The sequence below is a fragment of the Trachypithecus francoisi genome, unplaced genomic scaffold, assembly GCF_009764315.1.
Source record: "Trachypithecus francoisi isolate TF-2019V2 unplaced genomic scaffold, Tfra_2.0 Lachesis_group0, whole genome shotgun sequence".
In the NCBI taxonomy this organism is placed as follows: Eukaryota; Metazoa; Chordata; class Mammalia; order Primates; family Cercopithecidae; genus Trachypithecus; species Trachypithecus francoisi.
Window position 1 is genome coordinate 192,274,368 of NW_022681453.1, and position 17,449 is coordinate 192,291,816.

Consider the following 17,449-nt stretch of genomic DNA (forward strand, 5'->3'; position numbering starts at 1 on the left):
AAATCTCATATAAGTAAGCAGGGTTTATATGTAGCAAAACTGCAGTAAATCATGGCATATACATTCTGTAGTCACGGTACAAAGATAATATTATAGTTATAGCTTAACAAACATGCATTAGCAGCTTTGACTCTAAATCATGACTGCACAAAACAGATCGATAACATGACTGTTTACAAGTGGCACTTAGAACTGAGAAAAGTCATTTCCAAGTGCTAATATATGTAGAGTTTTACCTCAAAAACAGTATTTTCTCTCAAAATGCAGTGGCAATGAACATTTTTTGTTTATTTTTGGGTGGGTGGGTTGGCAATTGCTTGCCATTTAATTTTTTTAGGGATTAAGAAATGAAAGGAACCTTAAGCCATCATTTTGGTCCTGCCTTAGCATTGAAACTTATCCATAATGTTTAAATGCTTGATGGTACCCATTTTTTAGGCCTGTTTTTTTTGTTGTTCTTTCATTCATCAAATAATTACGTGAAGCTTGTTACGTGCAATACAAGGCACCACATTCTATTCTGATTCTACAGCAAGAAACGATACAGGGTATTTGCCCTTGCTTCCCTCGTATTTCAGCTGCCCAGTTAGCCACTCTTACTGCTTTCACAGTCTTCCTGGTTTGTCCTTTATTCAGATGTTTGCTTGCACGTGCTCTCTATCCTCTCCCCTCTTTCTGTCTCATGCATGCCTCAAACTTAGCAAAGAATAATGTCATTGTCAGTTGCTCACCTGACCTCCTTATTTTGCTTTTTGGTGCTAATGGTCTTTCCTTGCATTCAGTATTAGCTCATCAGTATTAAGTAATAATTTCCATCTTATTTAATGAGAATGTTAGGAAATCCTGAATTAATTAACTTTATTAAATCATTGTATCTAAATAAAATAAACTGAATGATAAATGGACTTTTAATCTGTACTATTTTAGTTTTTACTATGAAGATGTATTTATGTAATTGAGAAATCAATACAATGATTATGGAAATTTCTATTTGAATTTATCATTTTTTTCTCTTGACACATCTGTTGTTTTTTCTGTACTTTCACTGTTTTATATTATAATTTTTAAAATTTTTACAGAAATCTTTGATTGACATGTATTCTGAAGTTCTTGATGTTCTCTCTGATTATGATGCCAGTTATAATACACAAGATCATCTACCACGGGTATGTGAAAAATTGATAGTGAACTTGCCAATTAGCAAAAAAAGAAGCAGCTTAGCTTCTTAAAAATTATGTGTATATATGTACACATACACATATAAACATACTAGGTGTAGGCATTTATATTTTTGATATAATCTTACATGTTCCAAGTAATGTTTTAAGCAATATTATTTGACTATTTTAGTTCATTATAAATATTAATAAATATAAGTACTTTATGAGTTATTATATGTGTTATGAAGGAAGATATTTGTGATATAGTCATAATATTTGTAATAAATACTGAACAGTGGATTAAATTAGCCATATGCGTGAAATTTAACCTTATAGAATTGAAAATGTGTTTGTAAAGAGTAAACTAGCTATGGAAAAGACTTATGGAAAGTTAACAACCTGGGTTTAGAAACAGTGGTTTAAATTAGCACAAGTTTTTAAAATAAAAATTAGGCTGTAAATAGTGGATCCAATTACTGGTTTGCTGTTCCTATTTTCCATGTGCATACATGTATCAATCTTTTTTTTACGGATTTCAAAACATGTTTTTCACCTGTACAAATTTTAAAAGACTAAAAAAACCTCAGAGCAGCATTACAAATAGGTTTAAATTTTAATTTGGTATCAGAAAAATATGAGTAAGTGTTCTTTGTTTTGTGGGAAGGTTGTTGTGGTTGGAGATCAGAGTGCTGGAAAGACTAGTGTGTTGGAAATGATTGCCCAAGCTCGAATATTCCCGAGAGGATCTGGGGAGATGATGACACGTTCTCCAGTTAAGGTAAGAAAATAGGCCGTCTCAGTGAGGTTCCTTAGGAGAGTAACCGCTTCAATGAGATCTGTTCATTGTGTTGAAATGAAGACTTGTAACCAAAGAAAGAATTGATACATAGCATTTGGAATGATCCCTAGTGTGGAAATCAGTAGGAGGCACAGCCAGGAGGCCAGTGTGGCAGGAGCTGAGTGAGGGGAGAGTGGTAGGAGACGATGTCAGAGACCCAGTTGGTAGGCCTTTGGATTTTATTCTGAATAAGATAAGAGAGAAGTTAAGAAAATGAGAATATTGGAAGTGGAGTCAATGAATATAGATAATTTTCTAGTTTTATTGTGACAAAAGAGCAGAGAAATGAGGCAGTAGCAATTGAATATTGTTGGATTAAGGGAAAGTTTTTAACCTTTTTCCTGTTTAGAAAAAAAAGTGCAGCTCACTACCAGTGCTTATTTAATTTTACATAAACACACTCTTTGAAGCTGAAGCAAATCTGACTAATTTTCAGTGTGAAAATAAAATATAAAAACTGCTCTTAGAGTTATTTCTAAACAGTACTAACATCAGAATCATCTCAATCATCAGAATGTCTGTTTTTTAAAAGTCAGATGTATCAGATGAATCTTTGGCCAACAACTTTTTGAGAATGATGTAAACATCACATATAGGAATTCTGTGTTTTCTAGAATTTGACATTTTCAGCTATTGAAAATTACCATATTTTGTAAATGGAAATACTCCTACTAAAAACAGAATGCTTTCAATAGAATGATGTCTGTTGTTTCCAAAGTCAGTATACTAGAGCTATGCAAAAATCATAATAAAAGGGAGAAGATATTTTACGGCAGAGTTGTCTTGGGGCAAACGCTGCAGCTGCAAGCGCTACTGGCAAGTATTGTCGGAGCAAGTGGGAAAAGGGTTCAAGATTTTTATATGCTGATTATAATGATTTAATAAAGGGCGGAAATGATGCAGGAAAGAGGGAAAATTGCAAGAGCAAAGTGACTGAGGTGAAGGAGATTGCAGCTTGGTGTACTAGTCCATATCTGGGCACACTGACAGTTTTCCATGGTCATAGGAAGAAGGCATGGGGCTGCAGAGTCTTTCACTGAACAGGTATTTACGGAGTGCTTAATGTGTACCAGCAGCGTTCTAGGCAATATGTTCATAAACAGCAACAGCAAAGAAGATCCTTACTATAATGGAGGGTATGTTCTAGCAGAGGGAGACAGACAATAGATAATAAATATAATACATGACTGTATAGTATGTTAGAAGACAATAGTGTTGTACAAAAAGAAAAAGTAGAACCAGGCAAGGAGAATGGGCGTGCCAGGGTATTCATAGATTCCATTGATAAGGTGGCGTTTGAACCAAGATTTGCAGAAAGTGAGGGAGTAGTCATTTAGATATCCTGTGTTCAGCAAGGAGAATAGCTGATGCAAAGCCTCTGAGGTGGTTGTGTCGCTGTCATGTTCAAGGAATAACACAGAGGCCTGTGTGGCCAGGTCGGAGTGAAGAGCTAGCCATGGTCGGGGCGAATGATGACATTAGAGGAATAATGGAGAGCAGGGAGGAGCAGATCAATAAGGCCTTATAGGCCATTGTACAGACTTCCGTTTTATTTTAAGTAAAATGAGGAGCCAGTGCAGGATTTCGAGCAAAGTAACAACAGTGCCTTTTAAAAGGCTGCTCTTTTGAAAATAGTTACAGGCAAGATGTAGAACCAGGGAGTTCAGGCTACTGGAGTATCCAGGTGATACTTGAGCTAGGGAAGTAGCAGTGAAAGTGATAAGAAATGGATAGATTATAAATGTATTTTGAAAGTAGAATTAACAGGATTTCTTGACAGGTTTGATATGGAGAAGGGAGAGAGGAAAAGCGATGGGGAGAGAGAGAATGTGTCAGTCATCAGTGATGGCTCCAGGGTTTGTAGCCTGAATAGATTAAAGGATGTAGTTTGCGTGGAAGTCTGTCAGTGGATCAAGTTTGGGGGAAGAAGATCAGGGGTTCAGTTTTGGACTTGCTGAGTGGTGATAACAAGCAGTTGGGTATAACAGTTTAGACAGAGGTCTGGGCCAGAGACATACATTTAGGAGTCATGATCAACTATCTAAAAGTAGTATTTAAAGTCATGATCTTACTGGAGTGAGTAGTGATAGATCAAGGGAGTGAGTAGAGATAGAGAAGACACAGAAGCAAGCAGTGTATTCTGGGCACTCTGAACATTAAGATGTTGAGGGAAGAGAACATAACAAAGGAATGTATGAAAGCACAACCGGTGTAATAAGAGGGAAAGCAGAGCAGTGCATTGCACGCAAAGTGGGGTAAAGAAATATGGAGGAGGAGGGAGTGATAAGTGAGGTCACATGCTGCTGATCCATCAAGGAAGGTGAAGATAGAAGCCAGTCATTGAGTTCACCAGTGGAGGCAAGAAAGGGAACGTGTGGAAGTTTCCTTCTGATTTCTTCTGCTTACTCAGTGAAATACTAAGCCGAATGATCAGCTCTTAATTAGAAAGGAGAAGAGATTGACGACTGAGGCAGGAAGAAAAAGTGAAGTCTTTTAAGAGATTCTGGTGACTCTAGGAGTGAATCAGTGGAGGAAGTCAAGTGATATTAGGATTGCTGAGTTGGACTGAAGTCCCTTTAAGTTCTGTGGACATACATTTTAAATGAATCTGTATGATTGTGGTTTTTTTTTCATGTTCAGCTGGTGGAGGTAGGTGTAGAGTAATTGGAAAATTGAAATTACCAAGAATTATGGCAAGAATAGTGGGAGAAAGACAGTGAGGTTGATGCTGAAATCTTCAAGAAATGAAATCTGTTTACAAGTGCAACAGGACATGGGCAGCCTAGTGTGATTCATCCAAATTGCACTTTTGTGGATCTAGCTATGAATTGAACTGTGTTATGTGTTACTAGTAGTTCTGTGTGTGGTACTGCGTGAACGTACCAGACTTTACATACCCATTTTACTATCGATGGAAATTTGGGGTACATCTAACCTAGAGAAAAAAACAAAATGGACCTTAGACTACATCTCATATCATGTTCAATAATCAGTTGTAAAAACATGGGAAAGAAACCCACCTTTGGCTGGGCGCGGTGGCTCAAGCCTGTAATCCCAGCACTTTGGGAGGCTGAGACGGGCGGATCACGAGGTCAGGAGATCGAGACCATCCTGGCTAACACGGTGAAACCCCATCTCTACTAAAAAATACAAAAAACCAGCCGGGCGAGGTGGCGGGCGCCTGTGGTCCCAGCTACTCGGGAGGCTGAGGCAGGAGAATGGCATAAACCCGGGAGGCGGAGCTTGCAGTGAGCTGAGATCCGGCCACTGCACTCCAGCCTGGGCGACACAGCGAGACTCCGTCTCAAAAAAAAAAAAGAAACCCACCTTTTACATTGTTACTAGCACCCTAATTATAGAGGCTGTGAATGATATTTCAAGAAGGAATTAATTTTGTTTTGGCAGGCAGAGTGTGAACAGGTTTCCTTGAAACAGATGAGGCTGGTCTCTTTCCGGTTTGTCATTGGTCCCTTAGTGTTTACTAGAGCTTCTCCTTGACCAACCCTGAATTCCAGTTTTTTGCTTCCCCAGAGCAGTGAAAGTGCCAGAATCCCAACTTAGCATTTTAACCTCCTTAGCAGCTTCTTTCTGCTTGGTTTCTTAATATGTGAATGCCTGGAAAGGAAATTGTGCACAGGATGTAGGGTTTCATTGTGGAGGTTTATTTCTGCAGGCCGTTTTTCTTTGGGATTGTGATACCTTAAGACGTGACTGCTTGATAACTCTGAACTCCAGTCTTGTCTACTCAACCCAGTGACACTGCTACACATTTTAAGTTTTTCTCTTGGGTCTTTGCCCTGTGCTATAAATCAGCAAATCCTCTGATGGAAAATAGCTACAGGAAAAGCCTTCCAAAATCCTTTGGGATTCTGGACGCTTAGGCTGGCCACTATGGTTGCTTTCAAACAGCTGTTTATTGTTTTTTAATCTAGCCTGTTTAGCTAATCTCAGTAGAAGGAGTTGTATAGAAAAGTGGCAATTAGACAGACGTTTAGAAGTTCTTGTGAAACCACTGACTGTTAATATACATTGCTATAACATTTCTTGGCCAGGCGCGTTGGCTCATGCCTGTAATCCCAGCACTTTAGGAGGCCGAGGAGGGCGGATCACCTGAGGTCAGGAGTTCAAGACCAGCCTGGCCAACGTGATGAAACCCTGTCTCTACTAAAAGTACAAAAATTAGCCAGGCATGGTGGTGGGCGTCTGTAATCCCTGCTACTTGGGAGGCTGAGAGAGGAGAATCACTTGAAACCAGGAGGCTGAGATTGCAGTGAGCCAAGATCACGTGACTATACCCCAGCTTGGGTGACAGAATGAAACTCCGTCTCAAAACAAACAAAACAAAATTTCTTTCCCAAATATCACTCCTTGAGTGAAGCCTGTCGTAGCTCCCTTATAGTCAGTTCCATTCTCTTCTGTGGCACTCTGGGTTTTGCCACTGTCTTCTGTTATGTCTGTGTATATTTCTCCCAGCATGTAGTGAGGTCTAAAACCGGGACAGTCAGCTCTGTGTTACCCCACCTACAACACGTGACACATAGTTCAGTCTCTATAGATTTTGAATGAATGAATTGTCCTTTACCTAAATTCATCTTTGAAGTTAAATGCAAGGTTTCCTTTTAGTGTTTTAGAGAGATGATTTTGGGCTTAGTGCTGTGTATAACCTTGACTGGGGAAAGAAAGAGGCAGCAGCATTTTAGGTCATAAGAGATAAAAGGAACCAGCATTCTTGTTGGGAAATCGCAACATGTGTGACATATGTACAAACAGTACAAACACAAAATTAGTGTCTTCTCAGAACTACCATGTTGACAACTTCAGGGGGTGCGCTGGCAGTAGTGTCAAGAGACTCTTGGATTTGTGCAATGCGGTAGCTTTGTCTAGACCACGTAAGGGCTGTGGGAATTAGTAGTAATTGTAAGTGCATCGTTACATCTCAGTTTTCTGTTACTATCAGGTGACTCTGAGTGAAGGTCCTCACCATGTGGCCTTATTTAAAGACAGTTCTCGGGAGTTTGATCTTACCAAAGAAGAAGATGTAAGTAAAATTCATCTAAGGTTGGTATGTGTAATTTTATAACCTGGATGAGCTTATAAAAGACAATTACAGAATATTTGTGAATTAAGATTTTCTTAGAATTTTGTGTTTTCCATTAGCTTGCAGCATTAAGACATGAAATAGAACTTCGAATGAGAAAAAATGTGAAAGAAGGCTATACCGTTAGCCCTGAGGTAAGGGTTGCAATTCATTTCAGTGACATTTTATGGAAATTAAATGTTTATGATTTCAGATAAATCATAACTTGGTATCGATGTTTAGATTGCTGCTGTTCCAAGATATGTAGAGCTTTTTTAAAAAAAATCCAAATAATGTATCATTTTGTGGGTAATTTTCCAGAATAATTACTTTTAGGATCAGAGAAAGAATACCTTTTTTGTGAACATCTTATCTGAATAGATGAGATACAGAATTTTCAGAATATATTTCACCAAAAAAATTCTTAACAAATTCCCCCCAAAATTTAGCAGTATTTTATTTTTATTTTTCCTGAATAGACCATATCCTTAAATGTAAAAGGCCCTGGACTACAGAGGATGGTGCTTGTTGACTTACCAGGTGTGATTAATGTAAGTATATACAAAACATGTACTTTATTTTATTCCTGTTGTGTGAAGCATTTATAATGACATTTAAAACCTTTTTCTTTAAGACTGTGACATCAGGCATGGCTCCTGACACAAAGGAAACTATTTTCAGTATCAGCAAAGCTTACATGCAGAATCCTAATGCCATCATACTATGTATTCAAGGTAAATCACATCAAAAGATTTTAATGTACTGATATATTTTCTTCTTTAGCAATCCAAGCTTTGCATTAAATAGTTTGCATTATGTAAACATACAAGATAAATGCATTTTTTGCCTTCTCTTCATATTCATCTTATTAGCAAATAAAATCAAAGTTGAAATTATTTTGATAAGTTTTACATAAGCATCATTGAAATTTTTATTGGCTAGGATTTCTTTTTAGTAAATAACGTAAATATATTAAAATCTTTCTTGCTATAATGTAGGCACAGGGGTATCATTTGTGCCAAGTTTTAAAAATCTACTTTACATCTTAAAATTCCACAGTGTCATTTTTAAATTTTTTTCAGACGGATCTGTGGATGCTGAGCGCAGTATTGTTACAGACTTGGTCAGTCAAATGGACCCTCATGGAAGGAGAACCATATTCGTTTTGACCAAAGTAGACCTGGCAGAGAAAAATGTAGCCAGTCCAAGCAGGGTGAGATCAAATTCTTTGTTACAAGCATAGATTCTTTGTAAAAGCTCCAGCTGTGATAGGGATTGGTTATTTAAAAAAAAAAAAAAAAAGCAAACAACAACAAAACACCTTACAACTAAGATTTATTACAATGAAAGGATAAAGCAAAGTCACAAAAGGAAATGGTACATGGTATGAAGTCTGAAGGAAACCAGGCTCACATTCCCACTAGTTCACTCCCAGTAGACTCACATAGGGCACATTTAATTCCTCCAACAATAAGCTGCTTGTTAGAGACTCAGCTCCTAAGGTTTTCATTGGAGGTTAGTCATTTCGGCACCCTCATGTACCAAAATTATCTCATACTCCCAAAAGGAAAGTGTATGTTATAATTAAACCACATTACTTGAGTAGTGAGCCACTGTTAGATAGGGAAAGGTTTATATCAGTGTAGGGAACTGTTTGCCATTTAAGTTTTCAGATACCAGCCAAAGGCAGGCAGGCAGGCCTTTTTAAGGATAGTAGTCTCAGGCCTGCTATGTTAAGCCTTTTCAAGGTAGCCCCCCATAACCTCTGCTCTGCCTTATTTTTAAGGGTAAGGCCTGCCATGGCATTAATGGCTCTGATATGGAGAAAGGGAGAAGTGAGGTAGAAACAAATTTCCATGGCCTCCTCCCCATCTTTCTTCATTCCTTTCATTTCTTTCAGCTGTGGGATAGTGAGTTTGTATTTCTTCTGAGATGCAACTGAAGCTTATTTCAGTCCTTTTTGTATAAAAGATTCAGCATTAGCTTAGGTGTAACTGATTCTCATCCCATTATTAATCTGAATGGGCTTCAGGGAGTAGAAACTCTAACATATGTGAAAGATCTCTGTGCAAATATGCATTTTTCTGGGTACATAGTCTATGTTTTTTGTTTGTTTGTTTAAACAACATTTAGAAATGGATTTTTGATCCTAAAAAGAGTTGAGAGCCAGTAGATCCAAATATGAAAGAAGAAGGTGGGAGGGGAGGAAGGAATAAAAGAAGACAATCCAGCTTGGTCAGAATTTAGATATTTGAAGAAAGTATGGAAAAATAATAATAGCTACCATTTATTGAGTGCTTCCTGCCTGGCACTGTGCTGAGTATCATATTGTCCCATAATCTCACCAACCTTTTGGAAAAAATGAAGTTGTTTACCTAAGGTCGTGTAACTACTAGGCAGCAGAGCAGAAATTCAAACTAAGGTCTGTCTGACTTTAAAGAACTACACATCATTATGTGTGTTTTGATAATACATTTTCAATATAGGGAAATTAAATGTAGTTTATTCAAATAGCAATGGAAAAACATTTTAAATGCTTTTGTGCAGATTTATCTATTTAACTATATACATGTATAGCATTATTTTGCTTTCTAAATTGTATATTATGCTTTTAAAACTTATGCAAATTATATCTCACATTAATTTTTCCCACTTTTAAAAATAGATTCAGCAGATAATTGAAGGAAAGCTCTTCCCAATGAAAGCTTTAGGTTATTTTGCTGTTGTAACAGGAAAAGGTATGCAAAGATGGGTTATAATAACTTATTTTTAGTTTCTGTCGTTTTCAAATAATATAGAGTAATTTTCTTGGTGAAAATTTGACCATCATTCTTCCCCAGGGAACAGCTCTGAAAGCATTGAAGCTATAAGAGAATATGAAGAAGAGTTTTTTCAGAATTCAAAGCTCCTAAAGTAGGTATCTTGTTAAAACATTTAAACATTTTACAGTAAGAGAGTAGCTTAAATTAAACTGTTTTCACTTAAAAGATCAGGTTTTATAACTATTAGTTTTACATCGGATTTCTAGAATTTTTCCCAAATAGTGAACTGTATCTAATAAACAAGTCCTTAGCTACTTTTTGACAGAATTGAGAGCAATTTATCACATGGTACAATACATAGTGGCATGCTTCCTTGGATGTGGACACCGAAAGACAACAAAGATCTCTGCCTCTTACTTTATTTTACTTATAAAGTGGTTTTAGAAAATCAGTGCTTTCACTTTTAAATATGTGTACATATTTCTCTTACAATATTAGGAAGGGTTGGAGTGGGGTTGTCAAAGAAGTATCCCTAGATAGATATTGACAGGAGATAAGATAAACAAAAAGAGCTAAAGACCAGTTGTATTACTGTATACTAAGACTTTAAATGTTGAGTTTCTGGAAATAGAAAAGTATGTTTGTTCCTAGGTTAGTATGGTAAGTCAAGATAGTTCTTGCAAACCATAATCTTACGTGCTTTGGGGAGTACACTGACAACATATAGAACTGTGCTGTCTAATATGGTATCACTAGTTTTGTGTAGTTACTAAAATTTAAATTAGTTGGAATTAATTTCTGGAAGATGGCTTTCTTCATGTTCTTTTTAAAGGCATGGTGGCTCATGCCTGTAATCCCAGTACTTTGGGAGGCGAAGGGGGGCGGATCACTTGAAGTCAGGAGTTTGAGACCAGCCTGTCCAACATGGTGAAACCCCATCTCTACTAAAAATACAAAAAAAATTAGCTGGGGGTGGTGGTGCGCACCTGTAACCCCAGCTACTCAGGAGGCTGAGGCGGGAGAATCTCTTGAACCCCGAGGGGGTGGGGGATGGAGGTTTTAGTGGCCCAGGATCACGCCACTGCACTCCAGCCTGGGTGACAGTGCGAGACTCCAGCTCAAAAACATAATAATAATAAAAGATAACATTAAATTTAAATTAGTAAAAATTCAATACAATTAAAAATGCAGTTCCTCAGTTACACTAGCCACACATTTCAAGGGCACAATAACCCAGTGTGTCAGTGGCTACCATATTGGAATGTTTCCCTCATCACATAAATTTTTATTGAATAGCACTGGTATAAAAGGTAAGAGTGGCTGTTAGCAAGCACATTCGCAGACTTGGTGGTAATATTGTTGTCCTTTTTGTCATTTTAATATACTTTAGCTCTTATTTTTTTTTTAATAGGACAAGCATGCTAAAGGCACACCAAGTGACTACAAGAAATTTAAGCCTTGCAGTATCAGACTGCTTTTGGAAAATGGTACGAGAGTCCGTTGAACAACAGGCAGATAGTTTCAAAGGTAAGTTGGATTTTTTAAAGAAGCAAACAACTTAAAACATTTTATTAGCTGGCAATCTTTGGCATCCATACCATTCTGTACTTCTTTCCTTTAACAGTTGCTTGGTAGTTCATTTACAATTAGACAATATCTGGAAAATAGAAGAATACAAACCTTCAGTTGTTATACAAGAACAAAATTTTTCCTTTCAGAGGAAACATCTCTAGGATCACATTTGCAGAGTTCAAACAGATGAGAACATTTGCTAGTGCTTCAAAGTACACAGTAAATTAGAGAGAATTCGGATTCGCCCTGTTGAGGGCAAAGAGAGCAGATGTGTTGGGAAGCAGAGCGCTCTGGACTTCATTTACATGGTACCATTTCCTGAATCAGTGTCATGGTACCATTTCCTGACTCACTTTCCTGCTCAATGTCTTTTATCTGAAGGGAATATATTTGCTTTCCCTTTTCCCATATGTAAATCCTACTTGATCCTACCTATTTATCCCAGTTGTCCCTCTGCAACCTTGTATTACTTTTATTTCCATTTTACAGAAGAGAAAACAAGACAGAGTAACTTACCCAAATAACTTACCCAGTGTCACACAGCATAGGTAAAAGACCCGGGATTTGCCTGTTGGTGGAACAACTACTGCAAAGTCCATTCTCTCAGCAGCTCTGTGGTACTAAGCTACTTCAGCTGTGTGCTAACGGATTTAACATGGAGAAACTAGAATCAGGGAGAATAGCTTTGAAAGCTGTTGCAAAAATGAAATTCTGAGACGTTGAGATCCCAGAGTACTAAGGGGTGATAGGCGCACTCTCAGAAATTCACTTAATACAGAGGACATGTATTTTAACCGCTTTAACAACTGCATCTGGAAAGAAGGCAAATCATCAAACTTGAACTTTTCCTTCTTCCTCAGCAACACGTTTTAACCTTGAAACTGAGTGGAAGAATAACTATCCTCGCCTGCGGGAACTTGACCGGGTAATATTTGGATACTCATGTATTTTGTATATATCTTAATTTAATGTTGTGTGCTGACTAAATTTATGTTGAGAGAAAAATCTGATAAGCTAAATTACTTTGGTTTTGACTATAACTACTAATTTGTAAGAATAATCTCTAGGAGCAGTTCTCTCTTACAATAATTTATTTATTATATAATAAAAACAGGGATTATAAGATATCAAAACAAGTGTTGAAAATGTTTTCTGAGAAAGTAATGAATATGCTTTAAAGGTTTTGTAGAATTCGTGTATTCATGTCATTTAGTGGGAATTAAACATTGTTTTTCCTTGATTTTAAAATGCCCATTAGTTAATAAAACACAGCATTAATGTATAGTTACTGATGTACTAAATTAATATGTATTGATGCTTTCATATAACGTGAACAAGTGTCATGTGAAAAACTGCATTCAACATTGAAAAGGTAGATATTTATGTCAGTTTCTTTGTCCTTATCTGGATAATGGCATTTCTAAAAAAAGACACTAGAAATGCATTTTTGCTAGTCATGTGTATTTAAACCCAAATTCAGCCTCGTAGCCTGTCAAAAACCTCCTTTTGGTTATCTCTGAAAATCATGACGAGGGTAAATTGACTGTCTTATGGAAATCTTACTTACTTGTATTTATATTGCCTAGAATGAACTATTTGAAAAAGCTAAAAATGAAATCCTTGATGAAGTGATCAGTCTGAGCCAGGTTACACCGAAACATTGGTAAGTATTTGATATTAATCTCTTTTCTGAAAAACTTTGCTATGTGGGTTATAATGAAATACTAAAACTTAGGTTGATAAAGCAGTGATTTATTGTTGCCTTGGCTCATAGGCAAAAACATGATAGTATTTTTTTGGCAATATCTAACGACTATTGTAGTCTAACCAGTTGAATTTCTGAAAGATGGTTTTCTTCATGTTCTTTTTAAATCTTGATTCTCTTTGCCTTTTCTTTATCTTATACTTAATAAATACATAATCGTAATTTCTGTAAAATCATGTAGGCAAAAGTTTCATCAAATTGTACTTTAGGTAAATATCAACCTGTCAAAATTGGTTTATAAAGGGAGATCAGTATATATTTTCAGCTTCTCCATTCTGAATAAGAACAGTTAGTGCTTTCTGTACCATGTGGTTAATATGTTATATACAAATCACATTTTGAACTTAATGCTATTAATACTTGAAATTTTTAAAAATAGCAAGTCAATGCACCCTTTCGAAAAATTTTTTATGTTAATCTTTTCTAAGGCAAACTGTTACCTTCAGTTTATGTTTTATGTAAGTTTGGCTATTCCTAAATTCAGTGGAATGAGACATAGTAAAACAAGGTATGTATAAGTGGCCTTGACATTTTTGTAGTCACATGTTAATTAACAAATTCCTCAGGCAGAAATTATCATTCTGATAAAGACTGGTATTTTTAAGAATTTACTCTTGAAGCACAACTATCTTCACTGCCATTCATTATAAATACTTTCTGTACCTAGTCTATTCACTCAGTTAAAGGTTATCAAAAGTGAGCCTTGATAGTGATATCTAGTCTGTACATTTGAATTCAGCATCACTAGTTTCCTCATCTCAGTGCCCTTTCTTCCTCAGTGGTGAAACCTCTTCTGTCTTCAAGTAGTCCACATTTGCTGGTTTTTAATCTCCATTCCTTATCCAAAAAAGAGATCTGATTTTTTTTTTTTTTTTTTTTTTTTTGAGACGGAGTCTTGCTCTGTCGCCCGGTCTGGAGTGCAGTGGCCGGATCTCAGCTCACTGCAAGCTCCGCCTCCCGGGTTCACGCCATTCTCCTGCCTCAGCCTCCCGAGTAGCTGGGACCACAGGCGCCCGCCACCTCGCCCGGCTAGTTTTTTGTATTTTTAGTAGAGACGGGGTTTCACCGTGTTCGCCAGGAGGGTCTCGATCTCCTGACCTCGTGATCCACCCGTCTCGGCCTCCCAAAGTGCTGGGATTACAGGCTTGAGCCACCGCGCCCGGCCGAGATCTGATTTTATCTGTTCTTGTTGATTGATCAAATATTATGACACAACTTACGTTTATTTGTATCTTAGCCCAGTTCCATGGCTTTGTGCCAGTCAGCTTTGAAGTTACAAAGAGATACATAGGTTTACAGATTGAATATAGTACTAGTTGCCTTGCTAGATTGTATGAGGGTATTTAATGTATATAAAAGTGATATGTAAACTGTAACAACTAATAATGCTGTTTATGGGGAGAAAATGTGGTCCTTCTATAAATTAATTGTTGGTATCATCAAATGGAAAGGTTAGTTTTGTTTGGACAGAGCAACCCTGAACTCAAAGTATTTCTTCACTAAAGTGAGCCTTGAAAATAAAGGTAATTTATTTAATACAAAGATAACTGAAGAGAATTGCCAAGGAACAATGAACGCATACCACCAGATTGCCCATTGAAAAGGCAAGGGTCAGAACTAGGACATCTGGCTGCTAGAGATTTATTTGCATAAGCTGATGAGTCACATATGATTCTCTGTTTTTTCAGACTGTAGAGGCTGAAAAAATGTTATGCTAACACAAATATAAATCAGAGTAGCAGGTCCGAGCCTTAGCTGTTCATACCGCATTGAATTCAAGTGCATTACACTCCAAATATTTTCCAAATATTTTATTACTGTGACATAGTTGATGTTGTTTTGAAGTTTCTGTTGGTATGTTTTTGCTGAATAATGCGTATGTGATATTTTAGGACAATGCCTAAAATGCCTACAATTATTTAAGTCATAAGACTGTTTGATCTATATTTGGTTTTCTGGAAACAGTGTTAAAAGCATTTTATGTCCTGCATGACAGTTTGTTATTTATTTGTAGACATTCCACTGTCCTTTGGTTAAGTTTTAGGAAGGTTATTAGGCGTATAGATGTGACATATAATACATTGTAGTTGGAAATAGGCTCTCAGCATTTTTGCGCTGTGCCTGGTTTTCAAGAAGGAGTCACTGACATTCAGCAGGAGATACTGATATATCATTAACATCATGTGGCCATCAGTGTAGCTGTATCTTTTCTAGAAGGATAGCTGGCTAGCTGCACAGAAATACATTTTTTCAAAAAATGCTAGTATGGTACCTTTTTAGAAATTCTCGGACTTCAGAAATCAAAGATTTGCAATAACATCATAATTTGAGATTTAAAACATGAATAAGTGTCAAGGCACAGGCAGGAATATGGTAAGGGCCAGGAGATGAGAACAAGAAAGGTGACACAAGTAGCTGTGTACTGTGGCTTTAACATAAATGGGGGTAAGAGGCAGGACATAAAACAGTTGATGTAAGCAAAATATTAAGTTTCTTAGCCATATTCAGAAGCTTAGTATGTATTCCGTAAGCAGTTGGGGGAGGGTGGTCACTGAAGAGGATTAGGTCAGGTTTGCATTTTAGAAAGGTCTTTGTAGTAGGCAAAATGGAATACGGGTGGAGAAGACTGTAAGCAAGGAGGCAGTTGGCTGTTGCAATAATTTAGGCAAGAGGTGATCGTGGCTTAAACTTGGATAGTGAGTGGTAATACAGGTAGAGAAGAGACACTTGTGAGATACTTGAGAGGTTACGTAAAAGACAGAATTTACAGAATTTAGTGATTGTGTAGATAATGAAGAGTCTATTAAATAAAGAGCATGTTTATGTTCAGTAATTACATTGCTGGAAATATATGCAAATAATGATATATTTGACAAAGATGAACACATAAAACCTTTCACCTTGGTTTCTTTAATAAATGTGAAGAAATGGAAAACAATTTATGTTTCCCATTTGGAATTATATAGTATTTGGTTTATATAGAGCAGATTGCTGCTCTATGGATAGAAGTGGCCTTTGAAAAGTATAGGATGTTGACATGGAAAACTAAATACAATATACTTTTATATTTTAAAAAAGGATTTATAGAACACTATGTATAATTACGAACCATTTGTGTGAATACACCCACACAAACAGTTACATAGACATAATTTTTTTAAATAATAAAGCCATAAATAGTGGTTATCTTCTAAAGAGGAACTATGGGATGCTTCTTACGTTTTCTGTTTTGGTTGAAATTATTATATGGAATATAATAGTCCTCTACTTTAAAATAAAAAAAAAATCCATTTAAAAAAGTATTTCTTGGCCGGGCGCGGTGGCTCAAGCCTGTAATCCCAGCACTTTGGGAGGCCGAGACGGGCGGATCACGAGGTCAGGAGATCGAGACCATCCTGGCTAACACGGTGAAACCCCGTCTCTACTAAAAAATACAAAAAACTAGCCGGGCGAGGTGGCGGGCGCCTGTAGTCCCAGCTACTCGGGAGGCTGAGGCGGGAGAATGGCGTGAACCCGGGGGGCGGAGCTTGCAGTGAGCTGAGATCTGGCCACTGCACTCCAGCCTGGGCGACAGAGCGAGACTCCGTCTCAAAAAAAAAAAAAAAAAAAAAGTATTTCTTTAATTAAAGTGGAATGTAGGTAAAGTTTCTGTAGATAAAGAAGGCAATAAAACTCTTACCTTTATCATATTTTGTTAATTATATTTTGTATATTAGTAGAAGTTGTCCCTGGTTGATGGCAAAACCTGGAATACAGAAGTCACCTATAATAACACATAATATAGTCCAGGCATGGTGGCTCATGCCTGTAGTCCCAGCACTTTGGGAGGCCCCCACAGGCAGATCACTCGAGCTCAGGAGTTCAAGACCAACCTGCGCAACATGGTGAAAACCCTGTCTCTAATAAAAATACAAAAATTAGATGGGTGGTGCATGCTTGTAATCCCATCTACTTGGGTGGCTGAAACAGGAGAATCGCTTGAACCCAGGAAGTGGAAGTTGCAGTGAGCCGAGATTCGCCACTGCACTGCAGCCTGGATGACAGAGTGAGACCCTGTCTGAAAACAAAACAAAACAAAAAACATAGAATATAGGCTGGGAAAATTGTTAGATGATAGCAGCAAGCAATAAGGTAGCAGATGACATAACTAGATGGAGTAGCTTCACAGTATAAGGGTTTTTATATGAACATTGAGAACTGATGGTTCAGAAGAGAAACTGGGGTGAGAGGACTTAGCTTCTACTTTCTAACTCTGAAAGCCATTCAACTACTGAA

The 17,449-nt window shown here is 37.2% G+C and overlaps 1 protein-coding gene across 5 annotated transcripts in view; it reads left to right on the plus strand.

Annotated features, from left to right (window-relative positions):
• Positions 1–17,449, plus strand: part of OPA1 (OPA1 mitochondrial dynamin like GTPase) — a 96,412-nt gene that overhangs the window by 36,745 nt on the left and 42,218 nt on the right. For all 5 annotated transcript variants that reach the window (XM_033213066.1, XM_033213068.1, XM_033213067.1 and 2 more), the window contains 12 exons: positions 1,080–1,166; positions 1,825–1,938; positions 6,956–7,036; positions 7,156–7,230; positions 7,555–7,626; positions 7,710–7,809; positions 8,158–8,288; positions 9,741–9,813; positions 9,916–9,988; positions 11,249–11,364; positions 12,270–12,334; positions 12,996–13,072. In XM_033213066.1, the coding sequence (XP_033068957.1) occupies positions 1,080–1,166; positions 1,825–1,938; positions 6,956–7,036; positions 7,156–7,230; positions 7,555–7,626; positions 7,710–7,809; positions 8,158–8,288; positions 9,741–9,813; positions 9,916–9,988; positions 11,249–11,364; positions 12,270–12,334; positions 12,996–13,072 (1,064 nt within the window). The remainder of the gene's footprint in view (positions 1–1,079; positions 1,167–1,824; positions 1,939–6,955; positions 7,037–7,155; positions 7,231–7,554; positions 7,627–7,709; positions 7,810–8,157; positions 8,289–9,740; positions 9,814–9,915; positions 9,989–11,248; positions 11,365–12,269; positions 12,335–12,995; positions 13,073–17,449) is intronic.